At 39.0% G+C, this 19,022-nt stretch overlaps 1 protein-coding gene across 3 annotated transcripts in view; it reads left to right on the top strand.

Annotated features, from left to right (window-relative positions):
- The window catches only part of LOC136886364 (eukaryotic translation initiation factor 4E transporter), a 427,031-nt gene that overhangs the window by 344,922 nt on the left and 63,087 nt on the right, over positions 1 to 19,022 (top strand). For all 3 annotated transcript variants that reach the window (XM_068230726.1, XM_068230727.1, XM_068230728.1), the window contains 2 exons: positions 6,184 to 6,310; positions 17,014 to 17,213. In XM_068230726.1, coding sequence (XP_068086827.1) covers positions 6,184 to 6,310; positions 17,014 to 17,213 — 327 coding nt within the window. The remainder of the gene's footprint in view (positions 1 to 6,183; positions 6,311 to 17,013; positions 17,214 to 19,022) is intronic.

The raw sequence follows: 19,022 nt of genomic DNA on the forward strand, positions 1-19,022 counted from the left end.
TCTTTTTCAGGATGACCACTCATGCAGTTATTTTGAATTGTATATTTTGACTGATCCTAGATTCTTTCTGCGACTTTCACACTTGCATTTTTTAAATTTAATTTTTATTACACGTAGTGAAATATAACTGTACTGTGTTGATATTTCAATATTTTGTTATAAAATTTGATGATTCATTCAAGTCACCCGAGGACTCACAAGATGAGGCAACAGTGTGGAGACCGCAGCTTCTCATCTGATTCTGGCTTTGTTTCTCCACATCTTTCTTATCCAAACCTTCCTTGGGTAATTGTAGTCTTATCGACATTGATGTCACAGTCTGCCTCAACTCCTCCACGTAGGTATCCTATGATAGTGCTTTCAGGGCTGCCAATATGTGGAATGCTCCCTATGTGAACATATGTTTTCCCGAGTGAAGCGGGGACTACATATAATTTTTAAAAAATATTTGTTTAATGTCAACCTAGTCAATACTTGCAATTACCACTATTGTGGTTAAATGATCATAAATAATTGAAATTTATTATGATTATTTATGATCATTTAACCACAATAGTGGTAATTGCAAGTATTGACTAGGTTGACATTAAACAAATATTTTTTTTAAATTATATGTAATCACTGTCGTCAATACAGACCAAATATGAGATTAATGACTTGTAATGAAGTGGGGACGACAAGTCCATTGCCCCACCTTTCTGTACCCCTCATATGCATGTGTGGTGTCGCAGAGGAAAATAAATATGAATTCCCTAGGTGTCCAGAGTTCAGAATTGTGCTGCCTCTGGATATAAGGGAATTCAAAAAGTTTAAATAATCATAGCTCTTCCCGTCTGTCTCAACATTGATTTCCAGCGATTTCTACAACCAAGAATTAAGAGAAAGACTTAAATAAATGACCAAAACTGATAGAAAAGAAGAAAAAATTAGACAATACTATATAAATCCTATTATACACCCATCCTCATGTATAGCCTGGAGAATACCATGTTAATGAGACAAGACAACTCAAAACTCCAAGCTGCAGAAATGAAGTCCCTATGCACCATGATTCAGGAGACAGGAAGGACGAGATCAGGACTGAAAAAATAAGGTGGGAAAGGAGACTCCCTACTACATAAGATCCAAAAAGCAAGACTGAAGTAGTTTGGCCATGAAAAAAAAAAAAAAAAGCAGGACTGCAAGAAGGGAATATGAAGAAGTAAATGGAAAGACCAGTGTGTAAACTAAGAGAAAAATGGACCGATCTGGTGAAGAAAGATGTCTAGGAGAGAGTACAAGATTGGGAGAAGATTACGAGAGAACAGTGGTTCCTGGACATACAAAGGTGGAGGGGGCTCGTACACCACGGGCAACTGGAGACAGTCAACAATGATGATTATGTAATTTCAAGGCAAGAAACTGTTACAAAGATCATTAAGATACCCAGAAAAAATCGCACTGAATACTTCCATGCTCCACCTCACCTAGGCAAACTCGGTTCGAAAATAACTGTAATCAAAGTTAACTGTTAATATCACAAAATCTGATCAGTCAGGAGATAAGATGGTCAATAATTAACTAATGCATCATTATTGCCCATAACCACCTTCAGGAAGCCTGGTTTCTGAAGATCTGTTAGTACCAGAAGATAAGACTGATCAATCTATGTTGAGAATGAATATATATTTCATGATTTATGCATTTCACAATTTTTCTTCACATACAGTGTTTTCAAGTAACCAGTACCTAACCAGTCACTATCAATAATTTTGTTGCAAACAGTAACCTAGCTGTTAGCATTGGTAATTTAACACTAACAGTAATAAGTATTAAGGTCACTATGCAACTCAAGCAAACTCTTAACATAACCCAGTCAGACAACAGTAACCTACGACCCTCATGGAGGTGTCACGACTAAGTCAAGTTCATAATTTATAACTTTCATTTCCGTGTTGAGGTTCGACTTACATAATAGGAAGCAGTTGTGGGATATTCCACCATTCGACACTTTGTATAATGTATAACATTTATTAAATGAAGACTGGTTTAGATTCATGTGAGACTATTTGCCTGGATTGGACATACTTGGAGGCTTGTTACAGGATATTAGTGCCAGAAGATAAGACTGATCAATCTATATTGAGATCGTGGACGTAATGTAATGTGAATCGAAACTCGCCCCAGAACAGTATCCTTTGTAAACTTTGCTTGGCAGAGTGGGGCGCACATCCAACAAGAGTTAAGACATCTGCTTTGGCTCTGTTTCTCTGCAGTAGAATACGCAAGCTCTGTGTGTTTAAGTTCAACTCGTACAAAGCGGGTGGATGTAGCTTGGAATGAAACCTGCAGAGTAGTTGTAGGTTGACTGAAAGCAACCCGTACCGAGAAACTTTACTGCCCTGCTGGGATCGCTCGCCCTGATATTTGGAGGGAGTGGCAGCAAGATAAGAGACGACAAAGGCGGAGAAATGGAGGCTCCCTCTATTTGGACTTCCACCACCTCCTAAAAGATTAAAAATGAAGAAAGAGCTTCCTCAACATCTCCGCCACTTTAAACAAATCACCAGCAACGGGACTCGGAGATTTGTGGTGAAGTAGGACACAGCACCTTTTGGAGTGGATGGCTCATGAATCTCCACCTCCTGGAGATCAGCTCAGCTGTGCTATTTGGAGGTCACTTAAGTTTCAGGAATGGTACTGGAAGATCGAAGGACAACCTCAAGAAGTGGTGATAGGGTACTCGGGGACAGAGAACTTCATGATTGCAAGGGTGGGCTGTAACAAACCACCCCACACAAGTATGTCAACTATGCCCTGTCCAATGTACACTTCAAGACCTCATTCAAGCAAGCAAAGAGGAAATAGCTTTTGCTGATTACTGGATAGACTCGGTGTGGCTAAACGGCATATCTGTATAGTTCCGTTTTTTTTTGTAATGTGTGTGTTGTTTATATTGTATCAACATTCTCACACAAAATAATTACTGCAGTAATACTAAACGTATAAGAATAGATCAAAATATAAGGGGAAAACTATGGCATATATCTCTGGTAAAATATTCATCCTTGCATCATGAGGAGGCTGGAACATTCCTCGCATATGATTGTGACGGCCGATTTTGATACAGTTAGATACAGTTATGGTTAGGTTAGGATAATGATACACAGTGACCGTCGATTATATATAAAATGGGATCAAATACAACACTGATGCTGCGCTAGTACTGGGGGAGTAATAACACATACGTATGTGGTAAGTGGCACACGTTTATACATGGAGAGATATCAATACATCAAATAATGACAGTAATCTGCAGCATATAGCGGACACAATTAAGTATAGACACAGTAACGTAGTAACGAGCGGCACAAATAAGTACAATCAAATAATGCCACAATGACCAACTGGGTGACGCACAACTCGAGCAGAAGTAGGGGGCTCAGAGCACAGGAATCATTTAAGCCCCAATCTTAGTCACTCCACAGAAGCACTGTGGCATACTGTTATACAAGGGCGAGTTATAATTGAAACAACATAATCCTGAGACATGCTGAGTTGCAGGTTAACTTAAAAACACTGTGATATTTGGATCAGCCAAATAAAAATGCAACACAAACACACTAGCCTCAGAAGATTAAAATCAGGGTATTACGATGGCTAGGTAAGCAAAATAAGATACTCAGTACAAGTTTCAGGTTAGGTTAAGAATGACACATCATACACTTACACCCACAACACAATTTCCACAGTGGTGTCGTCAAGCACAAGGTAATTCAAAGGCAGTATTAAATTAGCATGCAAAAACAACTTACCTCAATGGGTAAATAAGTGGAGAGCGAGCTAGGAGTGGATCTCGCAATGTGACCTCTTAATATCAGTACCAACTTACCAATTTCAGAGTATAATTACCAACGTTGTCTCAAAGGATAACACAGTATTAGGAGCATAAAATTTAATAAAGGTATATGAAGGTTACAAGGTTAAATGATCTGTGTTGTCTTTTTTTTTGAAAAATATTTGATACGGAAAGGAACAACTAATAGGTAGAATTAACAGGGAAATAAGGAGAGAAATGAAACCAGAACCTTATTACGGAGTAAATACCTTTAAAGTATCACAGGAGCTGAAATCCGTACAAGGAAGAGAGGGCGGAAATCCCGAAATTAATTAAAGGAAACCGATGATTAGACAAGGACTGATCATAAGGTCATTAACACCAAGGCACAAGGTCATGCAATGGAGTGAAAACTCCCAATTACTAAACTACGTATTATTTCAAAATCAGCAGAATCAAAGACTTAATACAGAAGGTCAACCAGCGAGGTGATATTCAATAACAACAGTATCACCTTAAAATCACCAGGCCGAAGTTCACAGGGAGTAGAGCACACTCCCTAATTCAATATTTTCATACGTAGAAGGTAAAGTTTACAACAGAGATTATCGCAGATAATCAGGAACAAAACTTAAGATGAAAATAGTAACAGGTAATTAAATATCAACCGGAATATGCAGGGTAGATCTCGCATGAAATAGAGACCTACGTGTCACACCACCAAATCCCATCAGTCCCAACTCTTTTATTAAACAAAACATCAAACAATGGTCACCAAGGGGGCCCCCCAAAAAACATAAAACATGCGGACAAAACATGTGACCGATCACCGCAATAAAGGTGGTTTCATTTTTCTCTTTGCATACCGGTACTTCTTTACATTAAATGATAGTCATTTCCAAGCTTAGCTTCCCCAACAGATTGGTAAAATACATGAAACCCCTTTCAGTATTTAAGGTGAAGATGAAATAATTCAGTCTAAGAATTGGGCAAGATTTCCCATAAAACATGATATAATACGAGTGGTATCTGACATACGCAGAATTAAAACCTGCGAAATTAAAGATGCAGAATTACAATGGTAAGGTACAAGTTTGAAAACCTCCTAAACGGAAAGGCGTACAGAAAATTACTGACCTTCGTAAATTTTTAAATCCACAAACCAGAAGGAAAAGGAGTTTTAGAAAAGGGTCAGTAATGAAATTAAGAAAAGAACACATCTAAGAATATGATATATACTAACCGGAATACCAGAATAGGATGGGAGGTTGGAGGAGAATGCAGATCAAACTATAAAAGGATAAAATTTACATCCCAGCAGGGTTAATAGTGGTAAAAATAAAACCTTAACAAAATTCTCCCCAAAAGGGGGTGGAAACCGGGATAAACCCTGGAAAAAATACCGGAGACTACATTGCACGTCTGTCGCGTAGAAAGATCAGGCAAAAACTACTAACGTGGCTACCCCCAAAACTCACCAAGGCCATCCGTATCCGCTCAGCCATACCAAGAAGGGGAGAGGATAGTCATACGCGCAGAACACATTACAGAACTACACGGATGAAGGTCCATACAGTTCTGTTTACATGTTGAGAGGGACTTGAATAAAGAAATTTGTATGTTAAATTATCCTCACAACCAGAACATCACACACTGTTGATCAGTTAAATCCATAAACAATACAGGAGACACTGGTCACAAAATACAAAAGCTACATAATTACTATCATGAAGTAAACTGACACTGCTTACTGTAAGTTTACCTCAACCATTAGCACTAAGTTTTTTAAAATTTCCAAGGCAGCCTGCACTATGAGACATCATATCACAGACTGGTACACAGCCTAGCAACGAACAAAGAAAATGTCTGGTGGGCTGTAGTAGTTCCAGGTTAATAATCTCCTCCACCTTCATCTTGTCTATTTGTTGGCCTTCTGTTCCCAAGGTCACTGATTTGATTCCAGACAAAGTTAATGACCCTTTTTTGTGGGTGTTTAAATGTGAGAATTCTACCTGTGGGTGGGAGCATAGAAGACCTTTACTGCATTGCTTGCCTGTCATTGCAGGCAACTGAAAGCACTTACCAGAAGCTGTCACCTTAGGAGCATGCTCTTGTGCCAGTCTACTGATTTTCTTCATTCCTATCCAACTTCCCTTGCTCAATACTTGTGAGGCGTAGCGGGTCTTTCATTTTCACACCTCTCGTGGCCCTTTTCTTTCTTTTTCTAATAATTTCATTCTTTGAAGGATTGAATGTCTCCCACCACAGCTTTTTTTCATTAGAATTTTTCTCAAATGATTATAGCTGTTCATTTCTGTTCAGTCTTTTTGTAAATTAATGTAAATGTGTTAATAAATTGTTTGCAGTCCTGCCACGTGTGCCGTCGCCTAGAGAGTTGATTGTTCATACTCAGAATATAATGCAGTCGGCGCTCATCAAAAAGAAATTGGAAGAACAACGAGAGAATTACCGCAAAAGACAGGAGATGCAACAGTAAGTGGGTCTTTGTATTGGTTTGTATTCAAAATGACAGTAGTATTACTTTCTCAAAGGGTTCAGGCAACTTTCATCATTTTCCCTTGTATGTAGTGAGCTCAAGGCATGTGTGCTTTGCCTCCATTTTGCTCTGCCTTTCCACCACTCTTCATTCATCACTGTTTTCATCCAGATCCCAGTGTTTTACACTGTTCTTAACCTAGTCCATTACTAATAATTGGAATATTCCTTGGTCTCTGTTGCTAGTATTTAACTCCTTAGTTTTGACTATTTGGTTATTTATTTATTATTGTTTTCAATACGTCCAAATCATTTCACTTTTTCTTCAACTAAAGAAATTCTTCACTCAGTTAATTTGTTTAGTTTGTCAAAAATCATAGATTTCTTCTGTAAGTGGACTGAGTTTCCCAAGCAAGAGTCGTGGTTTTCTGAGCAAACACACACAGTATTGCCAGATCCAGAAATAATGTTTCAAAAGATAGGACTTGAAAATTTTGGAAATATTTGTAAATACAGGTCCTTACAGTCAGTTTGGGGACTATGCTTATTTCATTGAACATTTCATGAACGTTTTATTTCATCAAGAAACAGTGCTATTCATATTTTGATGAGCGTTTTATGAAACTATACAGTCAAATACATACGACTTTCGTGCTTCCATCACATCAGTGTACCTAATATCGTATATTTTAATGACTACATAGATATTTTAATCTATTAGTGAACATTGTTGATTGTAAATACACTTTTTTTTATACATACATACATACATACATACATACATACATACATACATACATACATACATAATCATTATAGACTGTTATGCCTTTCAGCGTTCAGTCTGCAAGCCTCTGAGAATTTACTAAATGTCGCCACAATCCTCGATTTGCAACTAGTGTTGTGGCCTCATTTAGTTCTATACCTCTTATCTTTAAATCGTTAGAAACCGAGTCTAACCATCGTTGTCGTGGTCTCCCTCTACTTCTCTTACCCTCCATAACAGAGTCTATTATTCTCCTAGGTAACCTATCCTCCTCCATTCGCCTCACATGACCCCACCACCGAAGCCGATTTATGCGTACAGCTTCATCCATAGAGTTCATTCCTAAATTAGCCTTTATCTCCTCATTCCGAGTACCCTCCTCCCATTGTTCCCACCTGTTTGAACCAGCAATCATTCTTGCTACTTTCATGTCTGTTACTTCTAACTTATGAATAAGATATCCTGAGTCCACCCAGCTTTCACTCCTGTAAAGCAAAGTTGGTCTGAAAACAGACCGATCTAAAGATAGTTTCGTCTGGGAGCTGACTTCCTTCTTACAGAATACTGTTGATCGCAACTGCGGGCTCACTGTGTTAGTTTTACTACACCTTGATTCAATCTCACTTACTATATTACCATCCCGGAAGAACATCCAACCGAAATACTTGAAATTATCCGCCAGTTATAGCTTTGTATCACCAATCTGACATTCAATTCTGTTGAATTTCTTACCTACTGACATCAATTTAGTCTTTGAGAGGCTAATTTTCATACCATACTCATTGCACCTATTTTCAAGTTCCAAGATAGTAGACTGCAGGCTTTCGGCACAGTCTGCCATTAAGACTAAGTCGTCAGCATAGGCCAAACTGCTTACCACATTTCCACCTAAGTGAATCCCTCCCTGCCATTTTATACCTTTCAACAGATGATCCATGTAAACTACGAACAGCAAAGGTGAAAGATTACAGACTTGTCTAACCCCTGTAAGTACCCTGAACCAAGAACTCATTCTACTATCAATTCTCACTGAAGCCCAATTGTCAACATAAATGCCTTTGATTGATTTTAATAACCTACCTTTAATTCCATAGTCCCCCAGTATAGTAAACATCTTTTCCCTCGGTACCCTGTCATATGCTTTCTCTAGATCTACGAAACATAAACACAACTGCCTATTCTTCTCGTAGCATTTTTCAATTACCTGGCGCATACTGAAAATCTGATCCTGACAGCCTCTCTGTGGTCTGAAACCACACTGGTTTTCATCCAACTTCCTCTCAACGACTGATCGCACCCTCCCTTCCAAGATGCCAGTGAATACTTTGCCTGGTATACTAATCAGTGAGATACCTCGATAGTGGTTGCAATCCTTCCTGTTCCCTTGCTTTTTTATTTTTTATGCTATTTGTTCGGGCTGTCGACCTACAGAGATCTTTTGCCCCTACTTGCACCATGTGATGTGAACCTGCATGTAATTGGAATGGAGGAAGTGTAGAGTGTTGATTGCGAGGAAAGGAACGGTAAGGATGACACAAACACCCAGTGAACAGGGATATTAATAATTTACAATTAAAAACCCCTGACCCACCCGGGAATCGAACCCGGGGCCGCTGGGTGACAGGCGGAGGCGCTGTCCCCTACACCGCGGGGCCGGACGTAAATCCACTTAGTAACCTAATGGGTCAAGTGTTCGATAAAGATTATGAATAAAGGTAGTCTAGTGACTGAAATTGAAAATGCCTACATCGTTTTAGACCAACGCTTCAATTAAAATAAAAATCGTAAATGATGACATTGAAACAAAGAGCCCGATCATGGAACAAATTCCTAACTTATTGTCATCTCTTAACATAAACCGTAATAATTTTTTAAAAATCTTCAACTATACATTCAGCATTAATATCCATATATCAAAAGCAGCCATTGCCCCCTCGCCCAGCCACACCTCTTCCGCCACTTGCACCAATAGCGATCTCAACGCCCCGCCCACCCGAGTCCACCCAGCACACTCCCGGCCAACAAGACACCCGTACAATACGAGAAGCAGAGATAAAGCGACTGTCGGACCACCCCACACAAGCAACACAATCTGACTTCCTCCTAACGACTAAAGGGTAAGTGTCAAGAATATTAAATCCACTAATAAACCATCCTAATATAGCACTTGCACACTTTTTTGTTTTATTCCACAGATTTCAACACACTCACTAGCCGCACGCACTCCTCTTCAGGCTTACACGGAATAACTTTAAAAAGCTTCACAACATAAACATACAGAATGTTTATACGGAGATGGAATAATCCGTTATTTAATGAAACTCGATCAAGCTCTCTACCAGCATTCTTGCCATCCAACCGGCACTCCACTTCAATAGTGATTCTCGCCTTCAAGAAAGTGATGTTGATCTATAGTAAAAGCACAAACAGCCACTGTTATAAACACCTTAAGATGTACAATAAGCTTCCAGTACCAATTCGAACATTAGACAATAGTGCATTTAACAGGATACTGTGACAATTTTTAAGGAAAAAAGCATTTTATAGTGTAGACGTGTATCTAGAATGTGGTATTTCAAAAACTGACCTAATATAGGTACCTAAAATAATTTTTCTAATGACTGATTATGGCTGAGATATTGTCTATAGATTATTTTTATTAATACTGACAATACCTAGGGTACATTTCCTGTACTTGATAGTGGAAGCAATAAACTATCTAAAAAAAAAACTATCTAGAATATTTGGGCCATCCCAAAAACCATAGAAGCTGAACATGTTTGATCTCCTACAAATGCAAAAGGAAATGTTATGATTCCAATAGACTAAAATTGCCATCCCATTATCGGCATTATGAGTGTTGATATTTTTGATCATCTCCATTCGACGTGGACATGAGTAGGGCGTCCCATTGGAACTTTAAGATAAGATCGGCCAGTTCATTTCCAAATTGTACCATAGAGTAAGTCGGGGAGAGATGGCGCACATTTTGTAATGATCGTGCAGCAAGTCTTCACCAACATTTCGATTAGCTTATTTTTATGCTAGACGTCATTCCTGATATCTCTCCTCACTGCCTTTTAAATGAAATGGTCTTATAATAAGTAGATTACAGAAAGAGATTGTTTATTTGAAAGTGTGTCACCTGCGCCATCTCTCCCGTAGTGTCTGGGTGAGTTGGTGTTATGTACTTGATATGCTAAGGAGGGAAGAAATTAAGAAGTAAACTATGATTACAGGTTTAATACATTTACCTTATTTACACTCACTTGTCTATTATTCCTTGGTCATTAATAAATCAATTTATTTAAACTTGAAGATTCATCTCTCAGTCCTTATAGGATATGTGTTTGCTTACTTTCTCTCGTCCACAATCATTACACAAGTTCTTATACACTGAACACAATTCATGCACCCACTTGTTGCAGACGGTGCACTTAATCCAATCATCCTTCTTTTTTGTCAATTAATAGTACTCCGTACCGGGCGAGTTGGCCATGCGCGTAGAGGCGCGCGGCTGTGAGCTTGCATCCGGGAGATAGTAGGTTCGAATCCCACTATCGGCAGCCCTGAAAATGGTTTTCCGTGGTTTCCCATTTTCACACCAGGCAAATGCTGGGGCTGTACCTTAATTAAGGCCACGGCCGCTTCCTTCCAACTCCTAGGCCTTTCCTATCCCATCATCGCCATAAGACCTATCTGTGTCCGTGCGACGTAAAACCCCCAGAAAAAAAAAAAAAAAAAAATAGTACTCCCAGCACTCCACATACTTGTTGCAATCAGATATTGCATTATTTTGCCCATCTTGAATCATTTTGGCTGCTTAATTGGAATGAGGTTTTCCTCTTTTCCTACTCTTTCCCGTTGTGGCAATGGTTGCAATTTTTCTTTGCACTTTGTTCTTTTCGCTCACCGAGATCTCTTGTTAGAGATATTACGCTTTAAAGTTGCATTAAAGGCATGTACCACGAACTTCGATTAGGCTGTGGCTGCTTCCTCTTCTCCGTATAATATGACATAGAATTAAACAAAATACATATAGGCTATAAAATATATTTTATATTTTATTTACAAGCCGATCGGAGAATGGAAACAAATTTTACACCTAAATGGAAATTCAAAGAATGCCTCACCATCTCGCCCGGAAATGTAGCGCGCCATCTCACCCGACATTTGGGGAGAGATTGCACACCCCTGCCCTAGGAACTGTGTTGGTCCAACATGATGTGCATTACATTAGCATAGTTATTGACTGACCTAGTCACCCGTCTGTGCCAATGCAAAGTTAATTTAGCTTGAACAACCCAGTCAGTGGGCTTTTATATCATGCCGTAGCAAAACTTTGAAGGTAGAGAAGACGTACTTGCCAGAAGTATCCAGGATTTCAGGTGAAATCACTCACACCATGTCACATCCAACACAGCTTTTGTTCTCGCGTACACACTGTACACAGCAGTGGTCGAGCGATCTAGCGGGTGATTGCCGCACTGGCCTACCCTGCGCCATCTCACCCGGTGCGCCATCTCTTCCAGAATCACTATGTTCTACACATTAGTGTAAATAGTTGTAAAAAATAGTTTTTAAGAATACCGTATTTACTCGTGTATTAGACCCCCTCGCGTATTAGACCCCCCCTGGCTTTTCGAGACGAAGAAAATGAAAAAAATAAATCTCGCCTATAAGACCCCCAACGTAATTCGTCAGAGAACGATGACGATTCCGCTTCGAAGCGGGTACAAGTCTTATTGCAGCACTGATGACATTGCACAAATTTGTGAATAGTTTCGTCCGTACGACCTACGCAATGAAAAACGCGTCAAATCCATGCGTTACATCTGTGTTTCGTAGTTAAGAAATGTCCACCTCTTTAGCGTAGGTCTACTGCAGCTCTGATGACGTCGCACAGATCATGCTATATGTCTGTGTTTTGTAGTTAATAATGTCCGCCAGCGTAATAGTTAGCACAAGAAGTTGCTGTTTTCCGGGGTCTGACTTCGATTCCCGGTACCGTACTGCCAGATTCACGAATGGCAGGAAGGTTGATATGCGGTAAAAGCGGTACATGTAACTCCCCTCCACTGGGGGTGTGTCTAAAAAGAGCTGTACCACCTCGGGATGAGGAAACGAGTTTACTTTAGTTGAGAAATATTCGCGGTTGTTGCTATTTATACAGCAGCCGAGATCATTAACAAAGTGGTCGTTTAACATCTCGTAACTCGGGCCAATATAGGTAAATATTTGGAGAGAAGTAAGTTTAAAACGTGATAAAAGCTATTCAACTAAAAAAACGATTGTTTTACTCGCCAACGTACCTAACAAATAATAATAATTTTATGTCCCCACGTACTTTAAACGATTTTCGGAGATACCAAACAAAACATGCCCGGGTATACGTTAATAAAAAAAGAGACAACGAACGTACAAAATTAAACATTATAATAATAAAATGCATTACCACCACACCTGTAGATATCCATAAATACGGCATATTTTCCTGTTTTTTGTTTTTTTTTTTTTGTTTTTTTTTTTCATCGAACTTTTGGCACTAACCTAACCTAAACAATGTGGTCTGTCTTATCTCATGGACAGCTGTTTACGCAAATAATGATGTGATAAATGTAGAGAACAAGCATGAAATATACTTAAAAATAAGGGTCTGTGTTTCAACAGCCGCAGTTATCAAAAGAATGTTTCCAGTTACTATGTATTACATTCGGAAGTACAACTCGTAACATACGCTAGTTATCAGCTGATGGTTTGGCATGCCTTCTACAGCACGACTTTATTCGGAAGGAGTGGCTTCTGCTGCATATACACCAACTGCGAATATCAGAGACCATCTGGGAATAGATATACACTGTTTAGACTCTATAGTCGGGAACGAAATTATTTTTGAAAGGTTCAAAAAGACGGGACCTCGTGTGCTCTTGATTGCAGTGCATGGCTCAAAGAGAATGAACAATGAAGCATGGCTGACGCGACTGACGAGAGATAGCAGTGAAGATGACTTCACTTAGAATGCCGACACGCCGGTAGCAAGGCAGGGAAGTTGGCGGCGCAAGGCGATAATTCAAATGAAAGCAGTGATCAAGTTTACTGTGTGGTAGGCCTTCTGCTGAACTGACAGACACAAATGACTGGCCATCAAGTTCTTTTGCATCAATATTTAATTATATGATAACACGATACCCTTATCCCTTTCTTCTATGGGATCGAGTATGAAGCGAGACGAATCTTCGTAGCGAGTTTTTACGGCCGTATGCCCTTCCTGACGTCAACCTCACCAGAGGAATTAATGAGATTTAACGAATGACGTGATATGAGTAACTAAAACGGACTTTTATATGTACCGTAGGCCTAAAAGTCGTGTTCACCATTTTTTGTCTTTTTATGTTTAGAAATACTGCCTTCCGATGAAAATAGCCAGTATAACTTAAATACATTTTAAGTTTGTTAAATAATAGTATAGAATGTTTACACGTACAATTTATAGCTCTTTATAACCTAGAAGTCATGTGTTCGCTGCACAAAATTTTGACGTTATCGCATATTGGACCCCCCTTCATTATTTTTGGCTGTAAAAGTGGGGAAAAAAGGGGTCTAATACGCGAGTAAATACGGTAGTTCTAGTACAAGTTAATCTCCCAATAGGCTGAAAAAATGTATAGATGTTTTAAATTCCACTTGTTTCACGCCGTTCTCATTATCAGCATTATGAGAGTTGACACTTAGTATTATTTCCATTGGATGTGAACATAAGTGGGACGTCACATTAGAACTTAAAGACGTGAACGGCTTATTCCCTCCAAATTATGACCTTAATGTTCTTGTACTTCAGTGCAAATTGTTATATAAAAAATATGATTTATGAATAATCCTAGTATAGCATCCACACAGAGCTCTGACTTGGAATTAGAATTAATGGCTGATGATGCCTGCAATGACAGGTGAAGCATGTACCTACTTAAACTTAATATAATGACAGTGATATAGTCCTAAAGACTGTACTAGTATTGAATTAGTGTTTTCAATAAATTAATTGTTTAACATTTAATAATGTTTACTGTCCCGAACATTAGTGATGCAACAAGAACAGCAAGCCCCAGGCCACAAAACATCCAAGGAAAGAATAACCATTATTGTGTGTGCTAACGCAAGTGGTCATAAATTAAAATTATTAGCGATAGGGAAATCCAGAAAACCCCGTTGTTTTAAACTAGTTTGTACCTTTGCACTACCACTATCAAAAGGCAGCGTGGATGGACACAGATATTTAAGGACTGGTTTCACAATCATTTTGTGAAACAAGTGACGGCCTACTTAATTAAGCAGTCATTGCCAATCAAAGCAGTGTTCTTGATTGGCAATGTGCCTTCTCATCCACACGAAAGTGAACTTAAAGAAGGTGATATTTGCCTGAAAAACCTTCCCCCTATTGTAACTACTATTCTTCAACCTGTGGACCAAGGTGTTATTGCTGCTTTAACCCATTGAACTGCAATTTTTCTTGAAAATAAATATACATTGATTGCAATTTAATCTGACTTAAAAGAGATCACTTTTGCTACAGGAAGTTAACACACTGAAACACAGTTCACATTCTAACAATAGTTCAACACAGTGTGGTAGATCTTAAAACACTCATATACATGCAGTGCCACCTTACACTTATCACATTCATAGCGGGATTCACCCCTGTTCTTTCCCTTGGGATTTCTTCCTCTGCAGTCATAGCAGACCTCGCAAGAAAAGCCACAGTGAGAAGATGAAGAGATTTTGGGAGAAGGAAAAGTCAACGACATCAGCTAAATAAGTTTAATTGCGCTCATTAGTTGGACATAAGGAAATAATAATAATAATAATAATAATAATAATAATAATAATAATAATAATAATAAATACAAGACTGACAAACCGGATCAATACCTTCTTTCAGCAGAAGAAAAACTATGGGGCTTGGAGAACTGAACTTTGTGGTAGCAAGAAGATTACACCACATATTATTTGGTACATTGTCTGTTTGTGTACACGTTCAGTTTTCTAGGTTATGCACACGCCCACCTGCGTTCCCGTCTTCATTTTCTTCAATAATGTCATCTAATTATTCGGAATTACTAATGCTAACATCACTTGAAAGTAATTCAGTATCACTTTCACCGGAAAAACTGTCACTGACATCGCTTTCCTCCAAAAAACGTAATATTTGAGCTTCATCCGACTCGGCCATGACGTTGACTTTACCTTCACTAAAGCTTTACGCGGCAATTTACTCGATCGTATTTAGACTCTTTAGCGGCGAAATACGTAGCTGAAGGGCAAAGATAGCTGAAATACGATTACCAACATCTCGTAGACATGTTGGGATTGCAAATAAATATCGATATGTATCCTTGGAAACGTCAACAAAGCAATAAAGAGGGTGGACGGAAATTTCCGTCATTGCATTTATGGCAACCCGCGGACAATGACGGAAATTTCCGTCATTGCAAGGCAATGGGTTAAAGAACTACTACAGGTCATCTCTGTTACAGCAATTGGTTGAAGAAGGCATCGATATTCCAACATTTTGGAAGGATTTCAGTTTGTTGGATGCTTTTCATGCAGTCAAATCAAAATCAAATCAAAATCTCTTTATTTGCAAATGAGGTGTCTACCTTGGTGGCAAATGGTACACTAAAATACATTCAATAATTCATGGGACAAAATTACCATTGCTACACTCGCATGATCATAGAAATCTGTTCTAGGTGAAGAGCAAGCATTTGCCGGCTTAGGTGACTATGATATTTCAAACGGGCAGTGTAGTCTCATTACGATGATATCATTACTGAAAAACCTGGATAAATGCCAAGATGCAGAAGAAAGTGACATTGAGTGGTTAGACGTCCATAAGGACGATTATGGTGTCAGACATGAAAGTGAGGAGGATAATGTATGGAATTTGACGGTCTGTGAGGAAGACTGAGATTCAAATGATATATCTCTTACATAGAAAATAGAGATCAATTTTCATTTTCAGATATTATTTTCTTGAGAAATGTGCGATCCAAAGTTAGAAAAAATAAACAATCGTCTAAGAAACAGAAAGTGATGACCGATTTTTTTCCGTTAGATACGAATGTTGGCATAATCCACATGGCATTTTGTAATTTTTCTCTAGTGTGTCTTACAATACAATGTGAAGCGTTGTAATTATTTTCTGCTTGATACATTTCATTATTTTAACCTATGGTTTTGTTTTAACCAGGCTTAAAAAAGACTGCAGATACTTCGCAGTTTTCGATAATTCACGGAAGTGCGTGCATTAATTACCACGAATTATCGGGAGTGCACTGTATTTACATAATTTTTTCTGTAATGTGTTCCTTGGTTTAATACCCTCAAGCTTTTTTTTTTTATGTCCACACTGAATGAAGTTATAAGGGCTTAAGTGAAACTCTGCCTTGACTCATATTAGCGCTTGTAGTGGTAGAAAAGGCAAATTGCTAATCTATTCGGTAATGATTAAGAAAAGGATTGTAATGTTTAGGAATAAAGAAAGAATAAATTCTCATACTTTATTATATTTTATTTACCTAAAGTTCATAGCCCATATTCCTAGGATGTTTTCAACATCGAGTTGCTTGCGTGAAGAGTCAGAACTGTGGATTTTTATTTTGTTTCTGATACAGAGTATAGCAATACTTACACACTATGTATTCATAATATTTGAAGTGGGGTTTATATATAGGGGACTGCACTTTCAGATGGCAAATCACAAGTTTGAAAAATCCATTGGGTTGGTACAAAGGAAGAATTTCTTCAAAATAAAATTAGCTTGTTTCTGGGGAGTGATAAGTACAAAATATGGGCTTGGTCCTGAATATTACGCTTGTGTGTTACATACTTCTTTATGACTATTACTAGTAAATGAAATGCTCTCTTAATTTTGCAGGTCCCTCTCCCCTAATGTGCCAAATAGTGTTGCTAACAGCAACAGCAGTGGAAAGCTAGATTCTTCCTCGCCTGCAAAACATATTTCATCTCCTACTCCTCTGGCATTTACTCCCACATCAGTCCTCAGGAAGATGACTGCTGAAAAAGAATCTGAGTCAGGTGTGAACGCGAGCGGCCGAATCGAAGCAAAGACAACAGGTATGGCTGCTTCAGTTTTTCTGATTTTGTGTTCTGTGTTAAATAGATTGAAACTTTATATAAAGAGTTTACGTACTTCAGAAAGCGTATGTTCTGTCATGGAAATTGCACTTCACCTTCTGCAACTGAAATGTTCAGTGTAGTCTGTGTCAGACAGTAACTCGAGTATTAGAGCGCTGGTTTTAAGCTGAAGCTGGTAGGTTCAATTTTAGCTCACTATATATTCATTGCTGTAAATTTCTGTGTTTTTAATTAAGAGCATGCAACATCTCACGAAGTGATAAGACTGGTAATTGATGAGTTCCCTAATACAAACCTGACCAAAACACGCATTATCATTGGTAATACAGGGAGTATATTTCAAAACTTCAAGGCTCAGTATTGGGGCACAAGAGAACAGAAGCAGCGACAGTGAGCCCAGTGCCTGCGATGGCGAGCGGACCTAGTCTTCTCAAAGAAGCGGCATGATTACGCTTGTAGAAAGTAAACAAAACTGAACTCGCCAGCTATATATACATGCTCAGAATGAATAAATTAAATAAATAGCCTTCACTGACGATCTGATCATGGAACCCTTCCTGCAACCATCGCATAGAGCTGTGCACCGTATGGGCCAGCCCACCATCCTGCTGGAAATAGCTATACCTTTTTATGTTTCAGCCAGTTCGGTAAAAGATGGTTAGAGAATGTTGTGAATATAACGATCGAAAGTAATTGTGTTCAGTAACCTGCATAAGCAGAATCGTATCAGGAGGAAAAAGTGCGTCTTGGATACATATCTGGCCAATAATTCTTCAGGCACTAATAGTGTGCGCCATACACTTGCCTTCAAATCATCTAGAGGTGTCTGCTGTTAAATGTAAGGGTTCTCTGCATCCCATATTCTATCATTCTGCTGTACCTTAACTCAGACTTCCTTTCCACTCCTAGCCCTTTCCTATACAATTGTCGCTGTAAGACCTATCTATGTCAGTGAGACTTAAAACTTTTTTTTTTTTTTTTTTAATTCCAGAACCAGTACTGTGCCACTTGTGAAAGAGTTCTTGCGCATAAAGTTTTGATGGTACTGTAGAACTGGGAGACTGTTTACAGATTTTTTGAAGGCACCTTTTAACTGGTTTCTTCTTCTTGTTCAAATAACAGTTGATCAAAAATATTCTCTGCCCTGTAGAGCACTTAACTATTGTGATAACCCCCCCCCCCACACACACACACACACACATTCACACACACTCTTTTTACCGTTTGGCCATATTTTCCTTCTGCTATGAGGTGCTACAACTGCCAGCAATTTGGCCACACCTCGCCATGCTGCCAGGGATCAACAATATGCGGGACATGTGGAAAAGCGGTGCATGCTGGTGTGCGGAGTGCACACCACCTCCAGTGTGCATTAACTGCTCTCGGGAGCACCCCCTCCCCCCCCCCCCCCCCTTGGTCCAAGGAATGCCCTACATTTAAAAAGGAGTAAAAGGTCCAGGAGATTAAGACTCTGGATAAACTTTCTTATCCAGAGCCATGGAAGAAATATAAATCAATGGCTCCTCCGGAATTCTCAGTCTCCTTTGGAGAGAAGGCCTCTACTATACGACTATCTCCTGTTAGTTTTGTACCCTCTGTCCCACCATCAATTCTGCGAACATCAAGTACCCAGCAAGTAATCATCAAACCACAGGTTCAACATTCGGCAAGCACGTCATTCCCAAAGACGTCCAGGAAGAACTCTTCCCAGACACATTCGGCTGGGAAGTCATCCCTCACAAGGGCGGGGGAAAAAACTACCTCAACAAAGGCTGGAAAATCACCTTC

This window comes from Anabrus simplex, chromosome X, assembly GCF_040414725.1.
Source record: "Anabrus simplex isolate iqAnaSimp1 chromosome X, ASM4041472v1, whole genome shotgun sequence".
Classification (NCBI taxonomy): domain Eukaryota; kingdom Metazoa; phylum Arthropoda; class Insecta; order Orthoptera; family Tettigoniidae; genus Anabrus; species Anabrus simplex.